Below are 26,559 nucleotides of genomic sequence, written 5' to 3' on the forward strand. Positions count from 1 at the left end.
GTGACAGCGTACTAAAAAAGGTACGTACTGTGGCTTTAAGGTGAAACAGCATGTACTCCCCTTCCTCACCAGTTGTGTTTCTTGTAGCAAGGTCAAATTTCCCAATTTTCCCAAGAAAAAGTCAGAGAATGTCTGAAAAGTTACTCTCAACCCCCAGGTTGGGAACAACAGGCACACAGGGAATAAACTGAAACTTATTCCTGTTGAAAATAATAAAGACAAACTGAAGACTTTCTTTGGAAAGTGTGTATTTACATTGTTCACTGTTGGTTAAATATTAAAGAATCTTGTAACGGTCTTGAAGATATTAAATAGTTTTTACATAAAGTCTTACAAAAGTCACTAAAGACAGTATTCATACATCAATGGTTGACTTGCAGGAATTGTTACAAGTTTAGTTTACAACATGAATACATTTCATATTCACACAGTGTATAAATACATCATTAAAAGAGAAGTTGAACCTTAAGTTGAAAATTATCCCACTTGTAATTGTTTAAAAAAAACAGAGGTATACATCCTTATTTACTCCACATGTTTAGAAAGTTTTAGGTAGAATAAAATATAGAAAAAACGAAAATAAAAAATCTTCAGTCTGTTGTGTTTTACTTAGATAATACAAGTAACTAATGATAAACTAGTAGAAATCCATATAAAATGCACAGTACGCAAATGTCTACAGATTATAAATACATTTTAACATGACACTGTGGCAATTATGTTACAAATAACTACATTTTTAACATGCGCAAGGCATTTTGTAGCTGTGACTTTTGACTTGGCCTTCATCTCCTCTGTCAGTCTGTACATAAAAACATTTTGCCTCTACGTGCTTAAACCAACGACCCCGTAACAGGTGAAACTAATCTTGTAGGGAAATAAGAAGAATGAGGTAAGTATTTGATTAAAAAAACATATTAATACAACAAGAGCGAACACTATGGGGTTGGTGCTTAGTTTGTATTTTTATCAGATTCCAGTTGTTGCAGGACTAAACTTGTTCCTCTGACACACGTGTATCGCTGTCCGTTAAAGAGTAACCTCGATTAAAATAAACCTCCTTCAAGGCTTTCCTACAGTGTTCAGCATAGTTTGACTCATTTCAACTGCAGAAACTCTCCTAAAACACAGTTGGAGGTGAGGCTCAGTTACACAATGTTCCCATATAATACTAGTGTCATCAAACTCAATGTAAAGCAGAGTACAGTATTAAATAAAGCATACAAAATGTATAAACTTCAGTAAAGTGAAGCACTTTGGATCTAGTGGAACTTTTCATCCCACTTTTCTTTTTTCAGTCTTCATTTGTCCTTCATGTTCTCCAAAAAAAATACCGGTTTAGTACTGTTAGTATTTCCAAAAAAAATCAACACTTCTTAGCAGGCGGGCGAGGCTGCTCTGCGGGTGACACTTTACGTAAACCTGTTGATTCACATGACGCCATGTGAGTCCCTCATGTCTCTGAGATGCAAACGGAAAGCTGGGATTTCGATCAGATCTTTACTCCCTTTTCCGAAGATTCTCAGCTTGTGTCCTTTAGTTCACAGGCAGCCCCAGAAAAGTTTTAAAGGTGCAATCAGTGAATCTAATCCAACATACTTTTCGTCAAAGTCAGCCATTATCTCCACATGGTTCCCTGGCTGTTTGTTGTGTGTGTGTGCAGCAGGAATGAGAGGGGCGGTAAATCTGGCACTTGACGGGAGGGGTGTACTTGTTTGGGTGTTGAGTTCAAATATCAACAACCCTTCTCCAGAATCGCAGACTCCACCTTTGAGAAGTCGGGCTCTAACTTGAAGTTGTCAGTCAGAAGCTCTACTCCACCTTCCAGATGGCGATCTTTCCATCATGTTTGCCAGCTCCGCTAAGGACGTACCGATCCTCTGCAGAGCAGAGCGCCGTCACCTTATCATTGTGGCCGTGAAGCTCCTTCAGGACTTGGTGGCGTTCTGTCTCCAGGATGTAAATCTTTCCTTTGGTAGAGCTGCGGCCAACACCGCCGACCCACACCTGGAGAGACATGAACAAAGGGGACAGATACTGTGGTTTTATTTTATGATACTTCCAGGATTATAGGGCATTTGTAGGTGTTAAGTGTTTAATATGTGTGTGTGCATCAGTACTGTATTAACCTGGTTTTTAACTTTGATCATGCAGTAACATCCAGTGCAATCCTGTAGAGTCACGCGGTGATATGGTTTGGCAATGTCCTTAATGTGCCAAATACACACTTCTGCTGAGTCGGCACAAACGCTCCACAGCTCCTCCTTCTAACAAACACATAAGAACATAGAGGACAAAGGGTCACACTTCAATATGATACCAAAACACACCAATACACAGAGAGAAACTGTGTGTGTGTGGTACCTCAGGTAACAGCAGTATAGAGCTGAATGTAGCTATGGATCCTCTCTGCTGCTCTGGTAGATTCAGACGATGTTTCAGTGAACCGTTCCTCCACACCTCCATTATATTGTCCCTGGAGCCTGGAGAGAAAGACAGACATAAAAAGAGGGTGAGGTGATTCAATTTCACATCATCAGCGATCAAGTTTCCTGTTTGAAGGCTCCAGATAGAGGAGTGTAACACTTACAGCACCACAGCGTCCCGTTACAGCTGTAAACGGACTGCAGACGGTCGCAGGAGAGACGAAAATGCCTCTTCACCTGAGTGATTAGTGACACAAATATCGGAGTTATGAAGTGAGAATTTAAGTTCTTAAAACGGGGAAATGACTCGAATAACGGAGGACTCTTTGACCTTTTTTGACAGTACATAGCATGCTGTTTTATTTAGAACGTGACAAGAGAATTTTTTTAAAAAAAAGGTGTTGGTTTGAAACTGACCTGTAGTGTCGAGACATCCCACACCATGATGCTTCCCTCAGCACTGCAGGAGTACGCCACCTTCTGGCTGAAGAGCATTTGAGCAATTTACATGTTACTTGGCTGCAGAATTGATTTATACGTACATCTGTATCTTTTCCTCCCTTCAGCTCAGTTAAATCGAACTCAAAACTCCATTTACATCTCAAACACCATCAGTATTGGTCATTTTCATGGGATCTAAATAAGCAACAGTTGAGGTGTGTTTGTGTGTGTTACCCGTATTTGTCTGTGTCCAGGGCCAGTCCTGTGACCTCCGCCCTGTGCTCAGTCAGCTGTCTGTTACAGACCATTGCCACCATGCTGATGATGTAGATAACCGAGTCCTCGGAGCCCATCCACACTTGGTCCTTATCAACTCCCAGCATGCAGTTCTGAACAAAGAGAGACAAAAATATGTTACACATCAGAAGTAACACAGCTCAAAGAACATAACAACTGGGTGTGTGGAGATACAGGAGAACTGTTTGAGGTTTTGAGACTGAATATGGAAACATTCAGGGCTGAATTTTGGATGAATAAAAGAAAGTCCACAGAGAGGTTCACATGAACTACATACTTGTTCTAGTATTTTCAGCTGCATTCACATCAGTGATACAAATTTCCTTCAAAACAATGAGGCAAGTGATTAAAAATGAGTAGAGACTAAACACTTGGTTAGTTATTGCTCCAGCACAAAATGCCCCAAAATTTGCTGGCTGTAGCTTTACATCATGAGGATTTGTTGCTTTTCTTTATCTTATGTGACAGCAAACTGATAACTTTAAGGTTTTGGACAGCAAATTGGACAAGCCAAAACATCTGAAGACGTCACACTGGGCTTTGGGCAACTGTGACATACTCTTTCCTAACTTTCTCCACTAGGTGGTGACATTGTCTAATAAACTACACTAACATACTGGCCTCTCAACACCAGCACATCTATGACATGGTCTGTTTTTTACAGGTTTAACTTAAAGTCATAATCAGGGGTTTTTTTTTGCTTTAAATTATCATTATGAATTGGGGATTGCCTGTTTCTACTTTACCAATGTAAAACTGTGGGAAAAATATATTTGGTTGCAAAGAGATATCACACAGATTTGAAAATGAGTTTTCCGGAAAATTTAACTGTTGTTTTCAGTTGCTATTTAAAACATTTGTCATACTTCAAGTAACCACTATAGAGGAGGGAGCATGGCCCAGATGTTTAATATGTGACCTGGTGGTGAGCTGTGTGCAAATATTATGGTTGAGTCCAGAGAAAACACACGCACAGGCTCACACGGGTTAACATACTTCATGTGACTGTGACCTGCATGCTTGCAATGGAGGTCAGTGATTAGCACAGAGCCTTAAAACTTAACACTCATCCTTAACTTCATTTACCTTGAACACTCTCCAAAGAGCTTTAAGACTGACTGACTGACTTTCACTTGTTTATATTTTCAATATAAAAATGTTTTTGTCATGGGGGGGATGAAAACTATTCAAAACACACTTTCTAAAACATGTGCTTGCATGCCTGAAGGTAACAGTGACACTGTTTCATGTGAAGCATACAGGAATATAAACCTGAGGAGAACAGTTTTATCTGTATCTGATGTCAGTGGCATGCATGTGCTGTTGATTCTGTCCACTAATGTGAAGACGTCAAACTTGTCACCAAGTGCTTTCATTCACTGATAAGTACCACAACTTCAAATTCACTACAACATTAAGAATCAGAGAAGTATTAGGTATCATTACATTTTATGATATCATATGCAAGGAGGATAAAAAGTGACTTAAGTATTGATAAAAAAGTGCAAATAAATACACGAATAAATAAATAAATAAATAAATAAATAAATAAACAAATGCATAAAAAAATGCTGAAATAAATACAGAAAGAAAGAAATGCAAAAAAATATATTTTTTAAAGAATTAATGTTAAATAAGAATTGCAATAAATATGAAAAATAAATAGATAAATGCATACATAAATAAATGATTGTTGATAATCAAGACAGGACATAAATAAATAAATATCTTACATTTATTCTACACTTTCATACAATTACAGTCATTTATTAAATTAATTCTTCTCTGTATGTTAATGAGACAAACCGTTCTGCATTTATTTCTTTATTTAGGTATTAATTTAATTATTTATTTATTTATTTAATCTGTATTATATTTATCTTGTCTTTATTTATTCTTTTATTTGTTTATTTCCTTGTGTATTTATTCCTCTATTTATCTGTTTACACATGCATTTATTTATTGATACCTATGTAATTGCAATTCTTTTTCAAATAGATGCATGTTTTTCTATAAATCTTTTTCATTTAAAAAACAAAAAAGTTAAAAAAAAAAATGCATTAATGTTTTAAGTTGTTTTAACTCGAGCAGCTTGTACAAAAAATTAAATCAAAAAGTCTAAAAATTGGGACAGATAGATACAATTTTAAATACCTGAGGAGGTGTGGCTCTGAAAAACTCAGTTTACAGAATTAGTGTGTGTAGTGTGTGTATTTGCTTTACCAATCTTGCATTCCCAACGTGGCAGGTGTGTGTGAGGGACCAGCTGGAGGCATCGAACACCATCACCTTCCCCACACTCACAGACACCCATAACTGACCTGAAACACACACACACACACACACACACACACACGCAATATCTATCAGTTATTTCTCAATTCCTTATCACAAACATGTGACCCACAGCTGCCAGTGTTTACTCTTCCAGGAGGCCAAGAGGGAAATGTGAATATCAACCAACACTGAATGGAAACACTTCATGTTCAAAACTATTTTCCCTGCTGCCTGACTCCACCCAGGCTTCACCTAACGGTCAGATTTCCTCCAACGTATTCAGCGCTATTTAAAAGCACCGCTGGTGGAAAGAAAAAGAAAGCGACATCCTGTACTTCGTAGCAGGAGGGGCCGAGAGGGGGAAGGAGAGAGAAGTAGAGAGGGTGTGGAGAGGAGGGGGATGAGTAGGAGTGAACTGGCCATATTCCAAGAATTCAATTCAGTGACCTATATTCAAACCAGAGAGTCAGAGAGAGGCAGCGAGGGTGGATCTGAATAGACAGATTTGTTCTTTTCACTGACAGAAATCTGAGAGCTGACTGCGACAGAAGAGCTGCACAGTGTCTGTACATGAGGGCATCACTGTGTATGAGTGTGCATGAGGGTGTTAGTGCTGGGGGTCAGTCTGCCACCAGCCGGGCATCTAAGTGGCCCCAGATGGTCGGTCCACTGAAGGCAGTGGCTTTGTAGTTCTTTTTAAGCTGTCTTCCTGCCACGTAATGCGCCAGCCTGTCTGCCCCAGCACAATAAAGTCAAAGGCCTGTACACAAGGGGATAAATAACAGCAAACAAGTCTGCTGTTTTAAGGTCAGATGTGATTACTGGGATCTCCTGATGGGCGACAGATTACAACAAAAAACATATAGAGTTTAGGTAAGGTTTTGTGTGGAGGCACAGAACAGCCGTGTTTGCAATTGTTTTTTAATGCTGTTCTCTCGAGATCATGGGTTGATTAATCCGTTACTGTGAGTAAACAAGCTTTGGTATGTCAAGATAACAAGCACCCCTTGCTTTCGTGCTGCTCTCCAGTACAGGCAGCTGCAGACCCAGACCCAGGGTGAGTCTGAGTGAGATGGAGACAGCTGCCCGAAGGAAGAGAGGCTTTGCCCGGTGAGGCTCCAACATAATGTCATCTTCTGCCCTCTGCTTTGAGGTGGTGAATTTACAGCTCATGGCAAATATATATGATACAGTCTCTGGCTTTTGTTTGATGTCGTTGTTCATTTCCGACCCAGTGTTAGCATAATTAGCATGCATTAGCTCGTAGGGTTAACTTGGCTTGCTGCTAGATTACTTGAACATCGCTGTCACCTTAAATATCCCACCGAAACCGATTCAAACTCAAACTGTGTAAGGGAAAAGACGAACAAGCAGCCACATATCCGTATTAAACAGCCAAATCTGATTTAACAGACATAATTCTGAGTCAGGCACAGCCCCACACAGCTAAAAGGCTGACTAGTGTATTTAAGACAATTTTACCTTGAGGAGAAGCTTCCCTCCCTATACATTCTTTAAAGTCTGTCTGACTTCCTTTTCTAGTGTTCCTGTAAAGAAGACCAGAGGAGGAAGTGCTGTTGAGAAACTTTATGGGCAGCTTTATGACGACCTGTCTTTTTATGCTGGAGTGAAACTGCAGAAGGGATGACAAAGCAAAGGTCATGTGTGTATGTTTGCCAGTCAGTGTGTATGTCAGTGATTGTGAAACTCCCCTGAGAGAGACAGAGAAACCTGACAGTTGTCATTGCGGCAATAATGAGCAAACTGAAAGGATTGCTTGGTTACAGTTGGTACCTGGTGTGTATAGAAGTACATCTACAGCCTGAGGTGCGGCGAGCTCCAGCGAGGGGTTGATTTTGTGCTTCAGTGTCTCTGCGGTTGTCTTGGGGACCATCATCGGCACTACAGACACACAAACCACTGTTAACGAGAGGTAACTCGCCTTTCACAGGTGGTGAATGCACAAACAAGCACTTAAAACCCTCCAAAATGGCAATGAAAATCTCTATGCAGCCTCTGATGAGTCATTATGTACTAAGGAACAAGTTAAGTTTCCAAATGATCTCAAACCAGTCTTAACTGAGGGTCTTTAATATGCAAACTGCAACCAAAAACAAGTCTCTACATGATAAAAGTAAAGCAAACAAGAATAAATCTACGACAATAATCATCACCACCTTCCATCCTGATGCGGTCAAAGTGAGCCAGCTTCGAGGCAGCGTAGATGGCTTTACTGCTCTGAAGGCTGCCAACTACTGCGTCCATTAACAAGGCGTTGGTCAGAGCCTGCTGCATGTACTGTGGGTCCTGGAGACAAAGAGACATTATTCAAACTTCAAAAAGGCGTCAAAATGTCTAGATGCATTTAAAGTCAAACAGATGTGCCCTCTGACACTAAAAGTTCACAAATATAAAGGTATATTTTTAAAAAAACATTAGAAAGATGGCCACTTTAAAGAACTCATGTTAAAGCAAGTCTAGAAAAATAGATTTTAGGGAAGAACAGTGGTACCGATTCAATTATAAATGTAAACAGGCTTTGATAAGAGCATGCTACAGTAGAAACCTCTTTTAATGATCACTATACATGGATGATATTATAATAAAAAAAAAAATTCTTTGTCTTTCATGCAGATTATCATCCAGTTGACATTTGTATATTTATTGCAGCAATATAAAGCAACAGCTTTGCAATTTAATGTAATCTATTTAGTGTTTCAAAATACAGTAAGTGCACAGCTGTTTCATTATTAATCCACTTAACGAGAGTGGCTCCAACCACAGGTGCTTTCCCCGCGCACACTCATTTTGTCCCCATCACCAGCAGCCATGACTGTTTTTCCTTTGATTAGACTACACCAGCACCGGCCTCAGATTGTTGGCTGGAAGCACAAGGATTACTATGAAGCAAAGTATCATGGGTGCAGAGTTAAAAATATATAGAATCACCCTACTTTTAAATTCTTTTTCTATAAGTTGTCATGTCTGAAAAGACCCACAATGAACACTGTAAATAGATTACTTGATTACTAAATGTGAGTTATTTAAAGACAAGTATATACAAATAAAATGATTAGTCAACTAATCACAGAAATAATCGACAGATTAGTCGACAATGAAAATAATTTTTATGAACATATATTAAACAATAGTCAAAACGATGTAAACTCAAATATTTTCCAAAATATCCTCTCAATTTCCCGGCCTGGAAAACAGTTTTTCTAATTAAATAACTTTTACAGGAATTTTATGTCCGGGAACCCTGCGATCACTGTAAGTGGTTTCCACTGTACATCATGAGAAAAGACAGTAGAGGTGAGAGACAGAGATGTTACAGTTACATCATCTGGTTTCACAAAGGAAACCCTCTGTCTTTGTTCAAGTGTGTGTTCGTGTACGCCTCAGGGAATTTCAGCCGCACCTAGCAAAAGTCACTGAAGTTCAAAATGACTTGTATGCGCAGGCAGACACACACACACACACACACACACACACACACACACACACAAAAAGAAATGAAAATGTCTGATTCCCCCACACGAACAGTATCTCTCCCCCACACATACAGTACACCCTCGTACTGGCTCACACCTACACTCTACAGTTACAGCTTTACCTTGTGTTGGTCAGCCATGTTGCGCCCGGCCCACATTTCTTTGACCATGAGGTTCCACAGCTCGGTCTCTGTTTTCAAATTGGCCTCAAACGCCTCCTTCCTGCCCCGAACACGCAGCTTCAGGCTGGGGATTCGCAGAAGCAGGAAGGGAGCCGAGGACACTTTCACCTCCTGCAGGAAAAGAGAGGAAGATAGGATGTAGGTCGCTCCGCAGGATCAACATACTTAGATTGACTATGGTGCTTTGACAGCACATTTTTTCAGGCTCCTAGTTCTGACTGAAGCACTTTTTTCAGCTCCCCTCAGAACCTTTCTTCTCCTCACTTTAGTTTCATTTTTAGAAAAACGAACCTCTAAATCTCGATACTGTGCCACCTCCACGTAACCTGGTCGTCCATCGGTCAGCAGAAAGAGCCGTCGCTGAGTCATGGCGATCTTCCCCACGCCGCGGCTTGTCTTGACAGAGGAGGACAGCTTGAAGACGCACTCGCTGGGCTCAATGTGCTCCAAGACGGACGCTGGCAAGCATACCTGTAAATCACATGTTAAGTGTGTCAATTGGTCAGGGAAAACCTTTTCCACAAAATAGGTTTCATTTTATTGACTTCGATGTTAAGGGACGTTAAATAATACATTAATGCATTACTATATTAAAACTATTTATACAATTGCACCAGAAAATGCATTTAACACCCTTAAAAGTTATTAGAATTTAAAATAATTCATTCAGTTTATCAGAAATCACTGTATCTTTAAACTCTTTGGTGTTTTACTTGATGAAAATTTGACTTTGAAGAATCATTCATTCAATTTGTAGTTAAAAAAAAACAAACAAAACCTGATCATATCAGTTGAATAGTTTTGTTCATTGCTGACCTTTAACTACAACTGGCAACTCAAACGACATTGCCACTTTCTCTACAGATCTATCAGATACAGGAGACCTCAGCTGTGGATTACCATCACACTGCAACTCAATCTTTCTTTCTCACAAACTTATAATTAGTTTAATTATAATTAAACTAAACTAATACAAGCTCTACTGCTCAACAACAAAATGAATGTTTCCTGATGTCGTTGCCTGTAAGCAGAAGTAAAATAAGCTTATAGTTTGAATTATGATCAGCTGACAAGCACAAAATTACTGATTTTCCACCTATATGTCACATGACCCTATTACAACTTAGAGTATATTCAAGATTTGGGCCATTTCCACCAAAATCATCTTTTTGAACGTGGGAAAACATGTTAAAAAAAATAGGCCATAGACTGCTTTCCCATTGCCTGTAGACCAGAGCTGTGCATGGACAGACTGGACAACAGGTTAGTAAACAGTAGAAAGCAGCATGTAGGTCAGAGAAAATGTTACAGTGGTTTCTTCTTTTTTATATCTCTTACTGATTTAGTCTCTCAAAGTCGGTGCTGACTACATTTTAAACATCCACCTGGGTATTGTAAGTCCCTCACCGCCGACTGAAGCAGATCTGATAAATACCCGTGAGTACTGCAGTCATTTGACCCAGGAGTTAAAGACTATTGTAACCTTTCCCATTAAATACAAAGGCCAGATGTTAGTTGGCGTTAGTGAGTTTTCTGTGCAGTGGGAAAGGGGCTTAAGCTGCATAATACAAGTAAAACCTATGTACAGACCTCCTGTGCCTCCGCCTCAGTCTCCTTCCAGATGGTGTAGAAAACTCTGAACAACTCTGGACCAACCTGCTTCTGATGACCTGCAAGAAAACAAGCAAACACACTTTCACTGAGTTTACAAACTATATTTTGATCTTCATTTACCCTGAAATGGTTGACTGAGCAACATTTATAGAAATGCTCAGCTTCATACTCTCTCACACACACAAACATGCAAGAATCTGGCAGCAGCTCTTTTTTGTATTCTGCCAGCACGCCTGCAGAGCGATCAGTTGGGGGTTGTCATCATTACTGTACATAATGACTACATACAGTCCACAGTCTGTGCTCTGCCCCCTGCACCAACCTCCCATACATAGGCAGTCCTCTGTCAATGGCTGCTGAGCGATCGTAAAGTTTAGTTTTCACTATTACTTCAGAAAAGCACAACAGGACAATGACTTCATATTGTCCAAAATCTCTGATGACCTCTGATTAAGAAGAGGAAAGGAAAGAAAAACTTAACGTTTGCTTATTATACCTCAGGATGTTCATTCGCTTTTTCCAAGAACATAATGCGGAAGGCAAGATAAGCTTGCACTCTGGTCTTATTTCCTGAAGAACGTTTTCCAGCATGCGATTTTGGCTGAAACCTCCGCTTCTGAGAAACTACCTCATCTCCCCCTCTCCAAATTCCCTTCTTCCCCTTGCTCTTATCTTAGGCTAAAAACAAATATCCCTCCTTACTCAGTTCACAGCTTTCTTATGACTCAAATATCTTGTCAATCTTGTTTACGTGCCTTTGACAAATCTGGGATCACAGGAATGTTGTCAGGTCACTGTGGCTCTCACGTTGGCTGGCATTACTTGCTACTGGCTGCTCATAATGTTTGAGCAGTGCACTTTCAGATGGCTAGCGTTAGTATTAGAGAAAACATCAGAGAGATTTAGCCATGCATGTTCAAGCCTCAGTTAGATCAAGACCAGTTGTACACAAAATCAGCACCTAGCAGATGCATCAGAATCATTACTGTGGTTTGCATCTTTTATTTGTTTATACAGTCTGTTAGCTTGTTAGCTTGTAAGTGGCAGTGGCTGACACAGCGTTAGTGATCATGAAACATACAATAATATCAGCTACGATGCGGAAGGAAGCTCCAGAGTCTGGTTTACATCCAAAAACTGCACACGCTATCCTGTTTGCTGTCAAAACTTTCACTATGCTAATGCTATTTCTGCTCTCTGTACTGATTTCAGGTGTCAAAGTCTGCCCCCCATTGATATGTGTCGTCGATATCTGTTGTATAAGACATTGATTGGCTTTCGTATTAGTTAGGTTACTAATCTATCTTGCCTGGCATATGTTTCAATCTCAGATTTTCAGTAGAGGAATGTGAAAACACCTTTCTAGTGACAAACTTCGCAAAAATACAAGAAAAAATTGTCAAGATCAGAAATTTTAGGGGATGTGGAGTGAGGTTAGATTCCTTCCTGCGGCCTTTGCTGCGTGTCATCCCCCCTTTCTCTCCCTCAATCCCTAGCTATCTTCAGCTGTACTGTCATTAAAGGCAAAAAACTGCCCAAAAACATAATCTTTAAAAACACATTTTAGGGAATGTAAATCTAAGAAAAATACATTCTTGAGTTGAGTTGACTTTAACTTTTAAATGAACCATTAGCCACCACCTAAATGCCAGTAAATGACCACTGGAGCCCTGGTTGCACCCACAACACCAAACAGCCCTGCATGACAAACTCTCCTTCTTCAAGAAGTGGTGAGGTAATGATTAACCCGGGGAATAAATGTTTGCCTGGAAAAAGGGAGAAGGAGGTATGTGTGTGTGTGTGTGTGTGTGTGTGTGTGTGTGTGTGTGTGTGTGTGTGTGTGTGTGTGCATGCTGAGGCAGTTTAAGACGCCTTGGAGTTGAGAAAAGTTTTTCAGGACAGCCTGTTTGACCAGAAAAAAATGGGAAAAGCCTGACCTGCTCTCACAAATGCGCATTTACATAACATAATATGGTTTTACTGTATAAACACACACACACACACACACACACACACACACACACACACACATATGCATCCACTACTTACCGACAGTGAGAGCGTCAAAGAGTCTGTGTATGGTTCCTTGGTCTTTTACGATGCCAGACTCCTGGATACATTTCACAAACTCCTCCAGCTGCATGTATTTTTTCGGCAGCTGGAAACGCTTCACGGCACCTTCCTCATGCCCGTTGCCGTTGCGTGCACGTTCCCGCTCCTGGTCCCTCTTGACCCGACTGATGAGCCGCTTCAGTTCTGGTCGTCCGTCCGCCTGTGGAGAGATTCTGTCAGTTGTTATCACAGTGCTAATCAATAGGGTTATAATTACTTCTTCTTGAGCTGGTGTTTCTTTGCCAAATGATTTTTTAATGTGTTATACACCTCAACAAAAATATGACTGTTTTAACTCAATGTGACCAACTTGTATAAATCAGGTGCACTTGATGCAGTTAACTGAGGTGAATCCAGATAACAGTATTTAAAACTAGCACAGTACATCACAGTGTTTTAAATCATGATGGACTGACCTGTAACCGTTCAGCTTCTGGCAGAGAGTCAACCAGTGACTTAACCATCTGAGATGGGAAAATATCTGAGTCGGTCTTATAAAGACTCTGGAAGTCCTCCAGTGCATCCAGACGCCTGTTGGACACAGTGTTTACCAAACCCCGCAGGTAGTGGTACCTAGAAAGACAGACAGACAGACTGGTTTAGATGTCTGATGAGGGTTATTAATCTGTCTAGAAGTCAGATGACATTCAGAGCATTACTATAGCAGCAAACAACTATTTGCTATGTAAAGTTATAGTGGAGTAATGGCGTCCTGAGCAGAGAATGAAGGCATGCTACCTCTGTGTGTGTTGTAATCCGAGCTTCTCTGTGCTTTGTTGTGGTAAGGCGGTCCGGCTATACTGACATATTCGTACATATGTGTACCCCAAGGGCTAGTTCATTGCAGCGGCTCTGCGTTGCACTAACACAGTGGTTACCACTGATACTGGGAGTGCTTGCCCTAAGGTTCCCCCCCCACCGTTTGCAAAGTTTGCTTTGTCTGCACAGTTGCCATTAGCTGCTAGCCGCCGCCTCAGCCACCTCCATGTTAAGAACCATGTGTGTGTTTTGCTAAATGATAAATGGACTGAACATGTATAGCGCCTTTTTAGTCCTCTGACCACTAAAAGTCACATTCATGGTGGCCGAGGCTAACATACAAGATGTCACCTACTACTCAGTTTGAACTTCACATGCAGTTGCACAATGATGACATAGGCATCAGGAGCAATTCAGGTTCAGTATCTTGGCCAAGGATACTTCAACCTGCAGAGTGGAGGACGACTACCTATCATCCGATTGGTGGATCTAACTGCCTTGCCACAGCCACCACCATTTTTATCTTGGTCGATGAATTATTCCAATATATTAGTGTAATTTTACTTTACTAAAACTTGCAATTGTCAAACTGATTTCTATTTTCCCTGAATTATTCACACAAAATGACACTCACCGCAGTGTGAATGCTTTAAAAATGTCACAACTCATGGGATACAACACTTTATGGTTCAGGAATTACAAACTGTTAAAATAAATCTGAACGAGTCACACGCAAATACTGTTCCTGAAGTACTAATACACTGTATCAGCATTTCTATTTTGAAAAAAATAAAAAATAAAAATCATTCAGATATCAAAACTCAAAATACCTGGCCAACAGTGCAGACTCCTCAGGTGGTGTACTGTTAATAGCCTTCCCCAGGGAAGCAACCATGTCAGAATAATAGTTCTTGACGTAATGATAGGCCAGCGGAGGGGGGAACTCTGGGAGGCGGAAAACCTTCACCGCTTTCTGAGGAAACCTCAACCCTGGAGGGTGACAAAGGAAATAACAAATAGTTTGACTTTTTATTGACTTTCCATTAACCCATTTCCTTCATCAGCACTCACCAACATCAGGCGACATCTTCCTGAGGGAGGCTGGTCTGTTGGAGCTGATGGCAGTCACAGTATCATTGGCAGAAGGCTCCAGGTTAGGCAGGCTTGCTCCCAGCCTCTTGCTCAGTCTGTCGTTAGGGCTGGCGTAGCTGCTGTAGCCAGACCTGGACAGATCGGACATGAGAGGACGCCGAGGAGACTCCGTCATCGCACGATTCCTAGGGAAAGACGACGAGGTTTAATTATCAGCTTTGTCAACATTGCATCATGAATACTGAAATACAATGTAAAGTCAATGTAATTTTCACACATGGGGGCTGTGCTGTGAACTACAACTACTTTACATGACTGTGTCTCATGTGATGTCAGCATTTTTACTCAATGTGTAACCTAAAAAAAAGGAATTAACATAAATTTCAAAATGTACTTGTTTTAACGTTGCAACAAGCACTATTTTTCTGCTTAGCTTTCAACTTTCTCCCCTCATTGTTGCCTGGTTTCTGTCCCTCAGTCATGACATCATGCCAGCATCATACCTGTGTGCATGGTTACGTGTGTTCTGCTCCATGCGGCTGAAGGTGTCCCGTTTCCTGTTCAGCCTGTCTCGCAGGAATGAGTGAAAGATATGCGTTTCTAATACCTGGGGACAAAAACAAAGAGAAGCATGCAGCACAGGTTGTCAGAGTTGGTGTGTGTGTGTTTGTGTGTATGCTAGTGTGTGTGTCTGTGTTTTTAAATCTGTGAGTGTACCTTTTTGTAGAAGGGCTGGTCTGCTGGCTCCCTGGTCCTTAGAAACTCCTCACTGTTAAAAACTCTGTGTTCATGGTTTAAAAAGTCCTGCACGCCTCTGACAAAGTGATGAAAAATGAGAGATGGACAGAAGAACAGTTAAAACATGCAGAAACAGAGAGGAAAGATTAGTCTAAAAGAACCACACACACAGTGATACCTGAAGATGTTGACCACTAGCTCCAGAGCAATGTTTTGTATCTGTGTGTTGAGGCGTGTCTGCCAGTCTCTGCGTTGGCATCGCAGGGTGTTGGCATCAGTGCCTGCTCCAAGGTGACACAGCTCCAAGTCATAGTGAAGCTGGAGACACTCGGCCCTAGACACACAGAAGTATGTGAGCCTCAAACGGTTCAGGATGACCTTATAGGACTATTTAATTCAGCTGTTTAACTTGTGTTCCTTTTGTAATTTGATTTGGCAGGTATTTAGGCTAGAGATTTAATTTTAGTTCCAAATCTGCCTATAGTCTACTGTCGCGCCCAGTGTCAAAATGATTTCTAGTAAACCTAAATTCTGCACCATAAAGTGGTGCTACACTGTTGAACATAGTGTTTCTGTCCATGAGTAGAGAGAATTTACAACCAGCAGTTTACTTTCACAGTGTGTGTGTGTGAGCGTGCTACCTTGACATAAAGCTCTCAGCCGCAGCCAGGGGAATAGCTGGTAGGTCAATGGTTTCAGACCATGACGACTGAATGATGCCGTCATCAACATTCACCAGAATTAATTCCTCTGTCTCCTATACACAAACATAAACATACACACACACGCATGTATTGTAGGAACAAAGGGTACAATTCATTCATTTAACACAATCAGACTGTGCCCTGTTCTGTCAGCCTAACAGACAGCCACTGTTAAATATGTGAACTAAGCTACTGTAAGACACTGAATAAAGATGAATGCTGTGGAGAATGTGAGCTCTAACAAGACTGCTACAAAAAGACTGGTCATTTGAATGATGCAGTAGCAATTTAAACAATACTTAAAGGTATACTATGCAGGATTTTCCTTAAAAAAATCCTTCTCAATCATCACTTATGACCCACTAGAAGTGTTAGGCAGTGTATTTTTCTGCAGACACTCTGCCCTCTGCCTGTATTTTCTTATTTTCTGTGTTCGGGACATTTATAGGTGTGTTCCCCCACAACGCTCAGGTGAGGTCAGGGCTTTATAAAAACGTAGCGACCAGATGACTGTAAACAGCAGGCAACCAAAAGACAGAGCACTGGGAAAATACAAATTTGCAAGGCTTTTACTTTCACTTTTGCAGGCGAGCATGTTTGCAAACAGAAACCGACAATCTTGCGCAGTATACCTTTAATGACAGCTCTGATATTAACTAGACAGCCAAGAGCCTTGCACTCTTTGGGAAATGGTAAAAAGGTGATAGGTCAAAATTGTAGTAATAGGGGTTACACTTCCATATATTGCCATGCTGTAGGCAATGCAATATATTGCAATTATTAGGAATACTGTCAGTATTAACAGTGCACACTTTATGACTCTGGCTGTTGCATTGTCCTGTGTTCTTTGTGTTTGCACTTGCAATATCTTTTTACGTTGAAGTGGAAGAGTAAATGGCTGAAGATAGTTTACAACACTGAAGGATCAAGCGGTCAGGGTTTAAACACAACACAAAATGAACCACCGCCACTGATCTAAGCCTGTAAACTATTAATTAAAGACTGACACTTTCTTACACTCCTTGTATTTACATATTATTTCCACTGATTCTGACTATTACTTGTAAAATGATCATAGCTCTCCAATAATAATTACACGTCTTTTCTAGTAAAGGGAGACATTACAGGATGGATATTCACTTTATACCAACTAAAGCCAAAATCCTAAAACATTGCTCCCATCATTTTGTGGCAAGAAAGGTCAGATTTGCCGACATAACCTGACCCAAAACAAAAAGCCAAGATGGTAGCCAGGCCTTGATGCTGGTAAGAAAGTCTGTAGACAGAGAATTGTTGTACGCACTGCAGCGACTTCTTCAAAATGACTGATGTGACAGCCCATCAGGAAGGCAGTAGGAGCCATGAGGAAGTCCAGCATTCCTCGGGACAAGACAGGAACATAGGGCTGCTGCCAGGACAGAGGCTGAAACAGATGTCAGAGGAACAGAAGACAGATTATAAGATGACGAAGAGGATGCTGCAGGAAGTTTCAGAATATCCTTTCTGAGCAAAAAAGAAAAAAAAATTCCTGCAAATATAAGACACAATGTTCCATCTCCACTGACCTGCAGGTACAGAAGCAAACTCTCTGCGACCAGAGTGAGTCTGGCATAATCAGCAGAGAAGAATACCAGCCTCTGCTCTTGGAGGAGGCAGGACAGCACCTAGAGAGAGATTGACATTATTTTAAATATTTAGTATGTAGTTTATAAAAAGAAAGACCTCCCTTTGCCTCTTGTACCTCTAAACAGCACCCATAAACGCAATAAAAATACCTTCATATGAATTACATAAATAAGTTTAACAACACATTATAACTTTTTCTTGTGCTTATATGCCATGCAATACCAGTTTCTGTGTTCTACATTACCTGGAGCAGCGTTGTGTGTGTGAAACAGAGGAAAGGAAGATGCAGGTCGATGTCAATAACAGGGCTGTCTTGATCCTCCCTTGATGAAAGAACTACATGAAGAGGACGCAGGCTGAAGGACTAACACAGAGAGACACACACACACATTTTACTATCAACATCTAGCAACTGAAACTGGTCTCACACAGAGAGAAGTAAAGATAGAGGGTGAGAGACAAACAGTGAGATGTCTCAGCTGAGACAGATAGAGGGAAGAAGTGTGTTCTCACCACATGTAGCTGTCCAGGAGGTGGTAAAGGGACCAGGGACAGCTTGGCTGAGAATTCCTTTATTGTCTCCTCAAAGTCAGCTTGTCTTGAAGGCCGCAATTGGACCGAGAGACTGAGATGAGGAGGCAGAGACAGGTTTGACACGTCATCCAATCTCCTTAACCAAAAGCTAGGTTTTCAATCAGCTCTATGTGTGCGATAGAAATTATTACCATGACAAGCAGTCTTTTAGAGCATTGTAGTAGGGGAACTTGGAGATGACACATACAGCAAAGGGTGTATAGAGACGGACCTTTGATGAGTTCCACCTGTGGCCGTTCTGGACAGCACCTTCCTGATAGAACCGACAGAGTGGACAGACAGTGAGAAACAGCTGCCTGCTTTCATTTGATTCAATATGATTTTCTGTTTGCGTGTGTGTGTGTGTGTGTTTGCACCTGTACAGCTCTGTAGTACCGCATGACAACTCCATGGGTTCGGTTCCCAAACAGGTCAGTAAAAACCAGGAAGTGATAACTGTCTTCCTTCTGCTCATTCGCTAACTGAAGACCACCTATCCAATGGAAACAAAGAAGTCTCAAGATACGCCTCTTAAGCAGAGTTAAGCTGAATGTGGCGTTCACGTCATAAAGGAGATACATTCAGATGAAAATCCAAGTCGCAATACCGACTGTGGAACTCAGATTTTTGTCATTTTATTAAAAGACACATGGCTGGAGGGTAGGAAGGCATGACAAGTCTGCACACCAGTGGGTGGATCTGATGTGTCATCTACACTGTGGACTTTTAGCGAGATAGTGATTCATGACGGTAGCTCAAGATTGTGATGTGGGACTTTGTTCAGGCAAGATAGTGATCCATGATGGTAACCACAGTGCAGCAAGATCAGTCACATCATGGCTATATCTTTAGAGATCAAGGTTTCGACGTGTCACATCTTGCACTGAAGAAGTAAGTCTAGCACACCAGGCAAATGAAAGGACTTGTTGCTTATCATACAGTCACTGTTGGCCTTACTGAGGTCAAGACTGTTGTATTTACAGAAGAAACAGATGTCTCACTATTGTTATAGTGTTATTCAAAACAAAACATGGTCGTGTTAAGGAAGAGGAAACACAGTATACCAGGGAAACAGAGCTGCGGCAAGGCGATGAGGTCCAGATCCTTTGGAACACTGATGTCCTCTGTCGCAGAGGGTGTTTCACTACGATTGGTTGTTTCTCCATTGGACAACGTCTCTGCAGCACGATCTCGCCTCTTCTGCAAACAAACAGAAAGACAACAAATATGGATTCTACTTTTTGAATGTGATAAACAAAAATGTTGCTAAATGTGATCTGAAATGCCCAACATGTGTATGATGTTTGAAAGACCAAAAACAGTCTCAAATTTACTTCATAACTATTTTGTTTACCTTTTTGATGAAGCTCCTTCTCCTCTGGACACGACTGAAAGCTGGTCCAATCAACTGGCTGGAGTTGGTCTCCTTGGAAACAAACGGTGGGGCATGGACCTGCAGGACCTCAGCTTCCAGCACGGGGGGTTCGGTTAACTTACTCTGCTGATGAAGCTGTGACACAGTTTGGAAATAGTTAGGGTTATAGGTTTGACAACCGAGAATTCAGAGTACATATTTGCACCCAATAAAAATCTATTTTGGTGTCTTTTTTTAAGTTGTATTAATAATTCAGTTACTTCAGGATAAAATGTTGAAGTGTATGCAAATATGAAGCTGTGAGGAACGAATACATAAATATAAGAGGAAGAAACCTTGACCGCACATAACACTGCAAATAAATATTCTAAAATGCGTTTGTTTTTTTGTTTGTTTTACTTTTTTCAGAATTAACCCCCATTGTAGCCACTGAAAATGTGTAATGCATTTTTAATGCATCTGACCAATCAAATCTAGGCAGAGCCTACCTGTTGCATGCCACAGATGGTTTGGTTTATATTAGAACTTAATTGTTAATTTGTGTCAAATCATAAACCTTTATTCATTGTACACTGTTAACTATTTCAAGGTACGTGTGTTAACTGTTAGATACCATGTACACCTGTTCATATTGTTGAGATTAACTGCCCAGGTGCAAACAGTCCATTCAATAGTAACCTCATAACAGAAGAGCTAAAATATGGAAGTGTATTTCAGTGATTTGGAAACCTCAGAAATGTCTCAACTGTAACTGAAATATAGATGTCAACATCTGTATGTCTACATACTGCGTAGCGTATGTGTTTGACAGTGTGCACATGGTTTTTCTTCTGAATGTGTATATATACCTGGTTTATGTCTCGAAGCTTATCACTGGAGGCTCCAACCACCACACATGCCTCCAGCAGTCCAGACGGGAGCTCTGCCATCTCACACACTGCCCGAAACACACACACAAAGTGCATTTATATGAGGTGAGGTCATTATCACATAGATGTGTCAACCATCAGCAATCTTCTTAACATTTGTACTGAGGTAGATTTTTTCCTTACAGTGTCACAATATCAAAAAAAAGACATTTGATTTTATCTCTAAAGCAATTCTAAACTGAATTTCCAAATAATTTACTAAATCATACATATATGTATTAATAAAATTACATAAAATGTAATAGAAGAGAGATATATATAGATATATATAACACCCACACCAGATATAATTAGAGAGAGCCGCTGGTAAAAATGACAACATCAGTGACGGCAATAGCAGAAGGAGCTGTGGCGACAGTTCAAAGATTTCACATTATTGCCATGACTCACAAAAGATTCCCAAACCAGATGCTGATATCATCTAAGGTCAAGTTTCCCAAATGACAAAACTGGAGCTTGAGCAATCTAATTAGGAAAAAAAATATATCATCAGCTAAATTAAAACCAGCAGAATCTTCGGGTCTTACTTATAACAATACTCTCTCTCACTCTCACACACACAAACACGCACACACATGCAGACAAATCTCTTTTCCCGCAACTTCCTCCAGATGTGTGCTGACACACACAGACGTTCACATGCAAAGACATAGCTATAAACATCTAACTCACCCTAACACAGACAGACGTTAGGGTTTGGTCACTGGTGCAGTAAACCAGTTCTGTCGTCAGAATCACCGATGGGAAACCCATGTTAGTATCACTAACTGTACCAGAGAGTGAACACAGAGGAAAACACTCTACTTCATGAGCCCATCCTTAAGAAGAATCACTTAATCCTGCTGAGAGAGAACTCATATTGATTCTGATCACTACCTTGTTGTACAACTGCTCTATCAGATAAGCTCAAGTGCCCTTCATCTACAACACCTGTTGAGCTCCGAATAAATTCTTTTGAACAGATTCACTTTATCCTTTATTTTGGATATTTCTGCTTTAAGTGGTTTTCAGGCACTCTTAATCTGACACCAAGCCTCAGACCAATTTGTATTCCTATTTGCAAAAGCATCATTTCCACAGGGAATGGGGGCATGTCACTTTTGTCACTTTTCAAAATCCACTTTTTTATCCCCTTACCTTTTATTGTTTCAGGTTAATTTTCTCACTTAAGTTTCTCTAATTCATTCATTTTCCATAAGCACTTATCCTGTTAGGGGTCGCAAAGGGGCTGGAGCCTATCCCAGCTGACACTGAGCGAAAGGCAGGTTACACCCTGGACAGGTCGCCAGACTACCACAGGGCTGACACATAGAGACAGACGACCATTCACGCTCACATTCACACCTATGGACAATTTGGAATCACCAAGTAACCTGCACGTCTTTGAACTGTGGGAGGGAGCTAGTGTAACAGGAGATAACCCACGCTGACACGGGGAGAACATGCAAACTCCGCACAGAAGGGCTCCCCCACCCTGGGTTCGAACCAGGAACCCTCTTGCTGTGAGGCGATTCCTATTTACGGTTAATATTTTCCTAAAAATATGCTGGTATGAAATATCAGTGCGAGCTCAGCACAGTGCTCTTTGTAGTAAAAATGAAACTACAACATTATCCATTAAGTATCTTTAGGTATCTGGAACCTAAAATGAATCAGAGTTGGGGCAGTGCATCAACAATACAGAGGTTTGCATAGCCTATACAGTATGTGTAAGTGTTGTCAAAGGTACCAATTTATCAATACATATTGATTCTAAATATTGGAAACGTTTTGAATGCTCATTTTCCGCAGAATCAATAAGCTGGTTACTGTTGCACAGGTGTTACTAATAATACTAACAATGGCTCCGCTCTGTTCAGCTGCTCCAATGAGCCAGCATGCACAATTGCAAGAACATGAAATTAAAGTAGCTAAATTGAATTCAGCCATCGTCACTGTCATTATTTACACCTGTGCTTTTTCTACTGTGACAATTGAAAATGTCTTCCATGAAAAAGGCCGATCAACCCACCTATCTACCTACTTATCTATCTGGGTTAGGCAGAGCCACGAATACACATCTGACTTGCATTAGTTGCAGCTACAGGCAAAACCCAAGGAACTGTTCTCTGTTAAACCATCCTGTTTTTCCTCAGCCATTCTCTTTCATGTCTTTCAACTCTCCCCCTCTCTCCTCTCTACCCTTCTTTAATCTCATCATCCTACTTTTCCCCTTTTATCTACTTTATCACCTCCTCTTTCATCCCACATTGTTCTCCGGTTTTGTCCCCCTTCTCTGTTTTGCCATTTTCTTGTCTCTCTTCACCTTTGACACGCTTGCTTGCTTTCTTTCTCTCTGTCTTCAGGCCATTCCGGGCTCTGACTAACTACCCTGCTGTGTCACGGACACGCACACACACACACACACACACACACACACACACACACACTTTAGTCATTTACTCCCTGAAAACCCCTAAATTTGGAAACGCAGTGCGTGTAGGAGTGTGTGCAAGATTACAGTTCTCATAAACTCAACCAGTGTCCATCATTATAGTACATTTATAACTTCTCGCACAAATGAAGTGGCAGGACAGTCTCTTGCACACACACACACACACACACACACACACACACACACACATAGTGATACAAACACTTAATAAAAAGCAGATGTCGTGCATGTGAGACTGAGACAGACAAAGAGGAAAAAAAACAACAAAACAAAAACAACACTTTTCTGAACAAAAGCAGTGCTTCATTTTTGCATCATTTCTTCATTCCACATTGTTTGCAAAGATTCCACTACCAAAACATCACTGAGTGGAATAACTTTATCATCAGTATACCTCACAATAATATAGTTGTGACTTGAGTGGGGAGCGTAGCCTCCATGCAGACATGCAGAAGCTGTCCAGGAGCTTTAACAAACACGTTTGGCTTCATATATGTCATAGTGGAAGCTGCTTTGATGCAGCCGACAATTTCACCAAGCAACTGCAGTCTAAGCAGGTATATTATAGAAGCGAAAATACATTTTGAAGAAGTCTGCTTCCAAAGCTTTCTGTGCTTTGAGACAGACCTGCTAGTGTTTGCAAACTTGCACCAATCATTTCTAAATTTAGAAGTCAGATGGAGTTTTAAATTGCAAATTGGCACAGTCCAACAGACAGTAAACGGGTCACTGATTCTGTTGACCCATTGCATTTCTTTGCAATTACTGTTGTGTACAAATACATTTTCCGGTCTAGACCTGCTACCAAAGCTAGAATTTCAACTTCAGACTGGGAGAATTCATCTACTCCACCTTGCATCTTAGGGCTGCACAGTAAGCACTGCAAATAGAGTAGCCCCTCACTTTACATCCCAGTGAAATGACAAACAGCACAGTGCATGCTCTCAGGAGTTTACTGAGCTCTTCTGGGACACAGGAAGAGGGTGAACTCTTAAAATGGGTGGCATGCCCCTTTAATAGGCACCAAAATGTACTAGCTTTTGGTTGGTGTGGGAGAAAACTAGAGATTATCATTCAACATCTGAACCAGTAAACAAAATAAAGACAAACATGCTGTAGTAAATCTGTCTCTTATCAACCTGCCTTCCTCGGTTTGTAACACTGTTCACTAAATAATTACCTTTAAAATTAATGTTGACACAACCTGTATGTCGCAGATATGAAACTAGGGTATGCTTATGATTTGGCGGGCACGTGGAAAAGTGCCAAAAATGAGCAGCATGTGGTTGTGAGCCAAGGCACATCCTTATGATTTACCATGTAATTATACAGCCCAAATCAATTAGAACAGAGCAAACGGGTCATGTTAGCATGCAGGATCAGTTTCACCCAACTGTCAGCAGAACAAACCGTCGGTAATGTTCACATAATACACACAACGTTTTTTAACTACAGCTGACAATGCTGTAAAGTTAGTTAAAGGACATGAAACTGACTTGTTTAAGACCAGTCGAGCAAGATTCTTGAAACAGCAACGTTAAAATCAAAGACTCACCTTGTTTCACTCGGTCATTTCCACTGGACAGACGGTTAAGTCACACTGACGAGAAGTAAGCTAACGTTAGCTCCAGCTAGCTATCATGAATTTATTATAACGTCTCAACGCTACATTACTTACTTCAATGCTGTCTCTGACTTTTACGGTATGCTGTGATTCAACTTGCTGACACACACACACACACACACACACACACACACACACTGTGTGGGTTACCGCGGGTCTGTCAAACTCAACGCAGCGCCATATTCAATTGAACTTCCTGTAAATTTCAAAATAAAATTTTTTTCTTTTACACTTCCGGGATCTGGGTGAAGAGTCACGGCGCCATCTACTGTGTGTTTAGTGAACTGCTTTTTCTAAATACAACACTAAAAACCTCTATAAACATTTACTGATTGAACATCCAAATAAATTATTGCAGCACACTTTAATATTGTTATAACTTCCTCTTCTGCTTCTTTTTCTTCTTCTTCTTTTTCTTCGTCTTCTTCTTTTCCTCTTTATGTGGTCTGTTTAAAAGTTTTTATGACTGATTTATATGTTGGTTGTTTTAGAATAATATTGTGATTTTTTTGGATGGATTTTTTTAATGTGCCTTTTCACTACTACACAAAGGATTAAAAATAAAAATAAATAAATAAAAAGAATTATTTTTGTTGAATTACTCTCAGTCATGGCACTCTCTTCATACAAGATCTCAGCTTTTGCTTCCTCATAATAAATATGCTTGCAGACTTTATTTCACTGCTTGTTTGTTTTGAAATAAATATTGATCTGAAGCAGAGACATGCAACTCTTAAGTGCAATTAACTGATACACACACCAAATGCACCCACACCTCTAAACACATCACTGTCCCAGGATCCTATACACTTATTCTGTGGCACACATAAATAACATGCATACATACACAGAACAATTATACCCTGTCATATAAATACAGATCTAACTACTGGCACATAAACACACATCGGCCTACTTCTAGGCATTGTGAATCCACCTGCAGATTAGAAACAGGGATTATGAAACTGTGGCTCAATACAGATTAAGGTACAATACAGTGATACGAGTCAGAGGCAAGGCACATTTGATGCCATGATTTGAGTCCAGCCTTTACATGTATAGCATGGTATGTTACAGTATGTAAATATAGTATGGTGACATCTGTCTGTTATGTTGTCTGACTGCCACTACCTGGTCTGTCTTCATGGGATTATGTGAAATTAAGATGTGAAAGAAGTGTTGAAGATTTAATCATCTGCTTTGTTTGCACCTCTGCTGTATTGGTTAACTATGACACAATGGCTCAGCAGGAACTGAAAGTCTATTTATAAGTGCTGGACAATGAACATAAAACACACCTTTTTAAATTAGCCTGTGTGTCTTAATCTCTGGCCTTATGCCAGCCTAGAGAGAGACAGAGAGAGAGAACAAGGGGAAAGAGTTTATATGAAGGTTTAAACTTAAAACATGCAGTCATTCAATACGCAGAACACATTTACATTTTGAAGCAATCTGTATTTTAAAATGTGACTGAGTAGCAACAATTTGTCAATATGTAATTATCAGTTGACTTCATGGCTGAAATCAGATAAAGTCCATATACATATATGCATTGCACAACTACTACTGCTAGTGACTTACTACTACTAACTTCCAGGCTACTTCTTCTACCTATTTCTGCAAAGAGAGGGAGGAGAATGGCCATGCACAACTCCAGTTCATATTGTTTTTCATCTAAATCGTCCACAGGCAATATGTCTTCTAAATTCCCAGTATCTCAGTGTAGACCTACTTATAGTGCCAAAACAAACGTACCCTTCAATTTTTGATTCCCATAAATAAAGAAAGAGAAACTGGCAATATTACATATTCCTGTGTGTATGCCATGTTGATTTTGCCTATGGTAACAATGTGGTCCTGCA

General features: G+C 40.4%; 1 protein-coding gene across 2 annotated transcripts; it reads right to left on the reverse strand.

The window, feature by feature from the left end:
* Positions 1 to 231: 231 nt before the first annotated feature.
* dennd3a (DENN/MADD domain containing 3a) lies at positions 232 to 24,861 on the reverse strand. Of its 2 annotated transcripts, XM_049602485.1 has the most exons (31): positions 24,752 to 24,833; positions 24,629 to 24,673; positions 20,559 to 20,647; positions 19,690 to 19,845; positions 19,400 to 19,535; positions 18,713 to 18,828; positions 18,488 to 18,609; positions 18,276 to 18,387; positions 18,007 to 18,126; positions 17,702 to 17,800; positions 17,440 to 17,559; positions 16,074 to 16,189; positions 15,611 to 15,766; positions 15,412 to 15,508; positions 15,198 to 15,301; positions 14,674 to 14,879; positions 14,433 to 14,592; positions 13,260 to 13,416; positions 12,781 to 13,003; positions 10,708 to 10,787; positions 9,409 to 9,588; positions 9,058 to 9,228; positions 7,619 to 7,748; positions 7,236 to 7,343; positions 5,388 to 5,485; positions 3,102 to 3,256; positions 2,844 to 2,910; positions 2,591 to 2,663; positions 2,365 to 2,483; positions 2,130 to 2,267; positions 232 to 2,007 (listed from the first exon to the last, which is right to left on the reverse strand). In XM_049602485.1, the coding sequence occupies exons 3-31, from the start codon at positions 20,637 to 20,639 to the stop codon at positions 1,813 to 1,815; spliced, it is 3,795 nt and encodes a 1,264-aa protein (XP_049458442.1). In that variant the 5' UTR covers positions 20,640 to 20,647; positions 24,629 to 24,673; positions 24,752 to 24,833; the 3' UTR covers positions 232 to 1,812. The 2 variants fall into 2 exon arrangements, with proteins under 2 accessions (XP_049458442.1, XP_049458441.1); XM_049602484.1 differs by lacking the exon at positions 24,629 to 24,673 and having other exon boundaries at positions 24,752 to 24,861.
* Between the last annotated feature and the right edge of the window lie 1,698 nt (positions 24,862 to 26,559).

The sequence above is a fragment of the Epinephelus fuscoguttatus genome, linkage group LG17 (assembly GCF_011397635.1).
Source record: "Epinephelus fuscoguttatus linkage group LG17, E.fuscoguttatus.final_Chr_v1".
Classification (NCBI taxonomy): domain Eukaryota; kingdom Metazoa; phylum Chordata; class Actinopteri; order Perciformes; family Serranidae; genus Epinephelus; species Epinephelus fuscoguttatus.

Excerpts from the sequence above, each read along its gene's own strand:
- dennd3a (XM_049602484.1), bottom strand. Across the intron at positions 14,880-15,197 it reads ACACGTAACCATGCACACAG|GAATCGTGCGATGACGGAGT; the intron begins GTATGATGCTGG and ends GTCTTTCCCTAG. Across the intron at positions 7,749-9,057 it reads ACATGGCTGACCAACACAAG|GACCCACAGTACATGCAGCA; the intron begins GTAAAGCTGTAA and ends CTTTGTCTCCAG.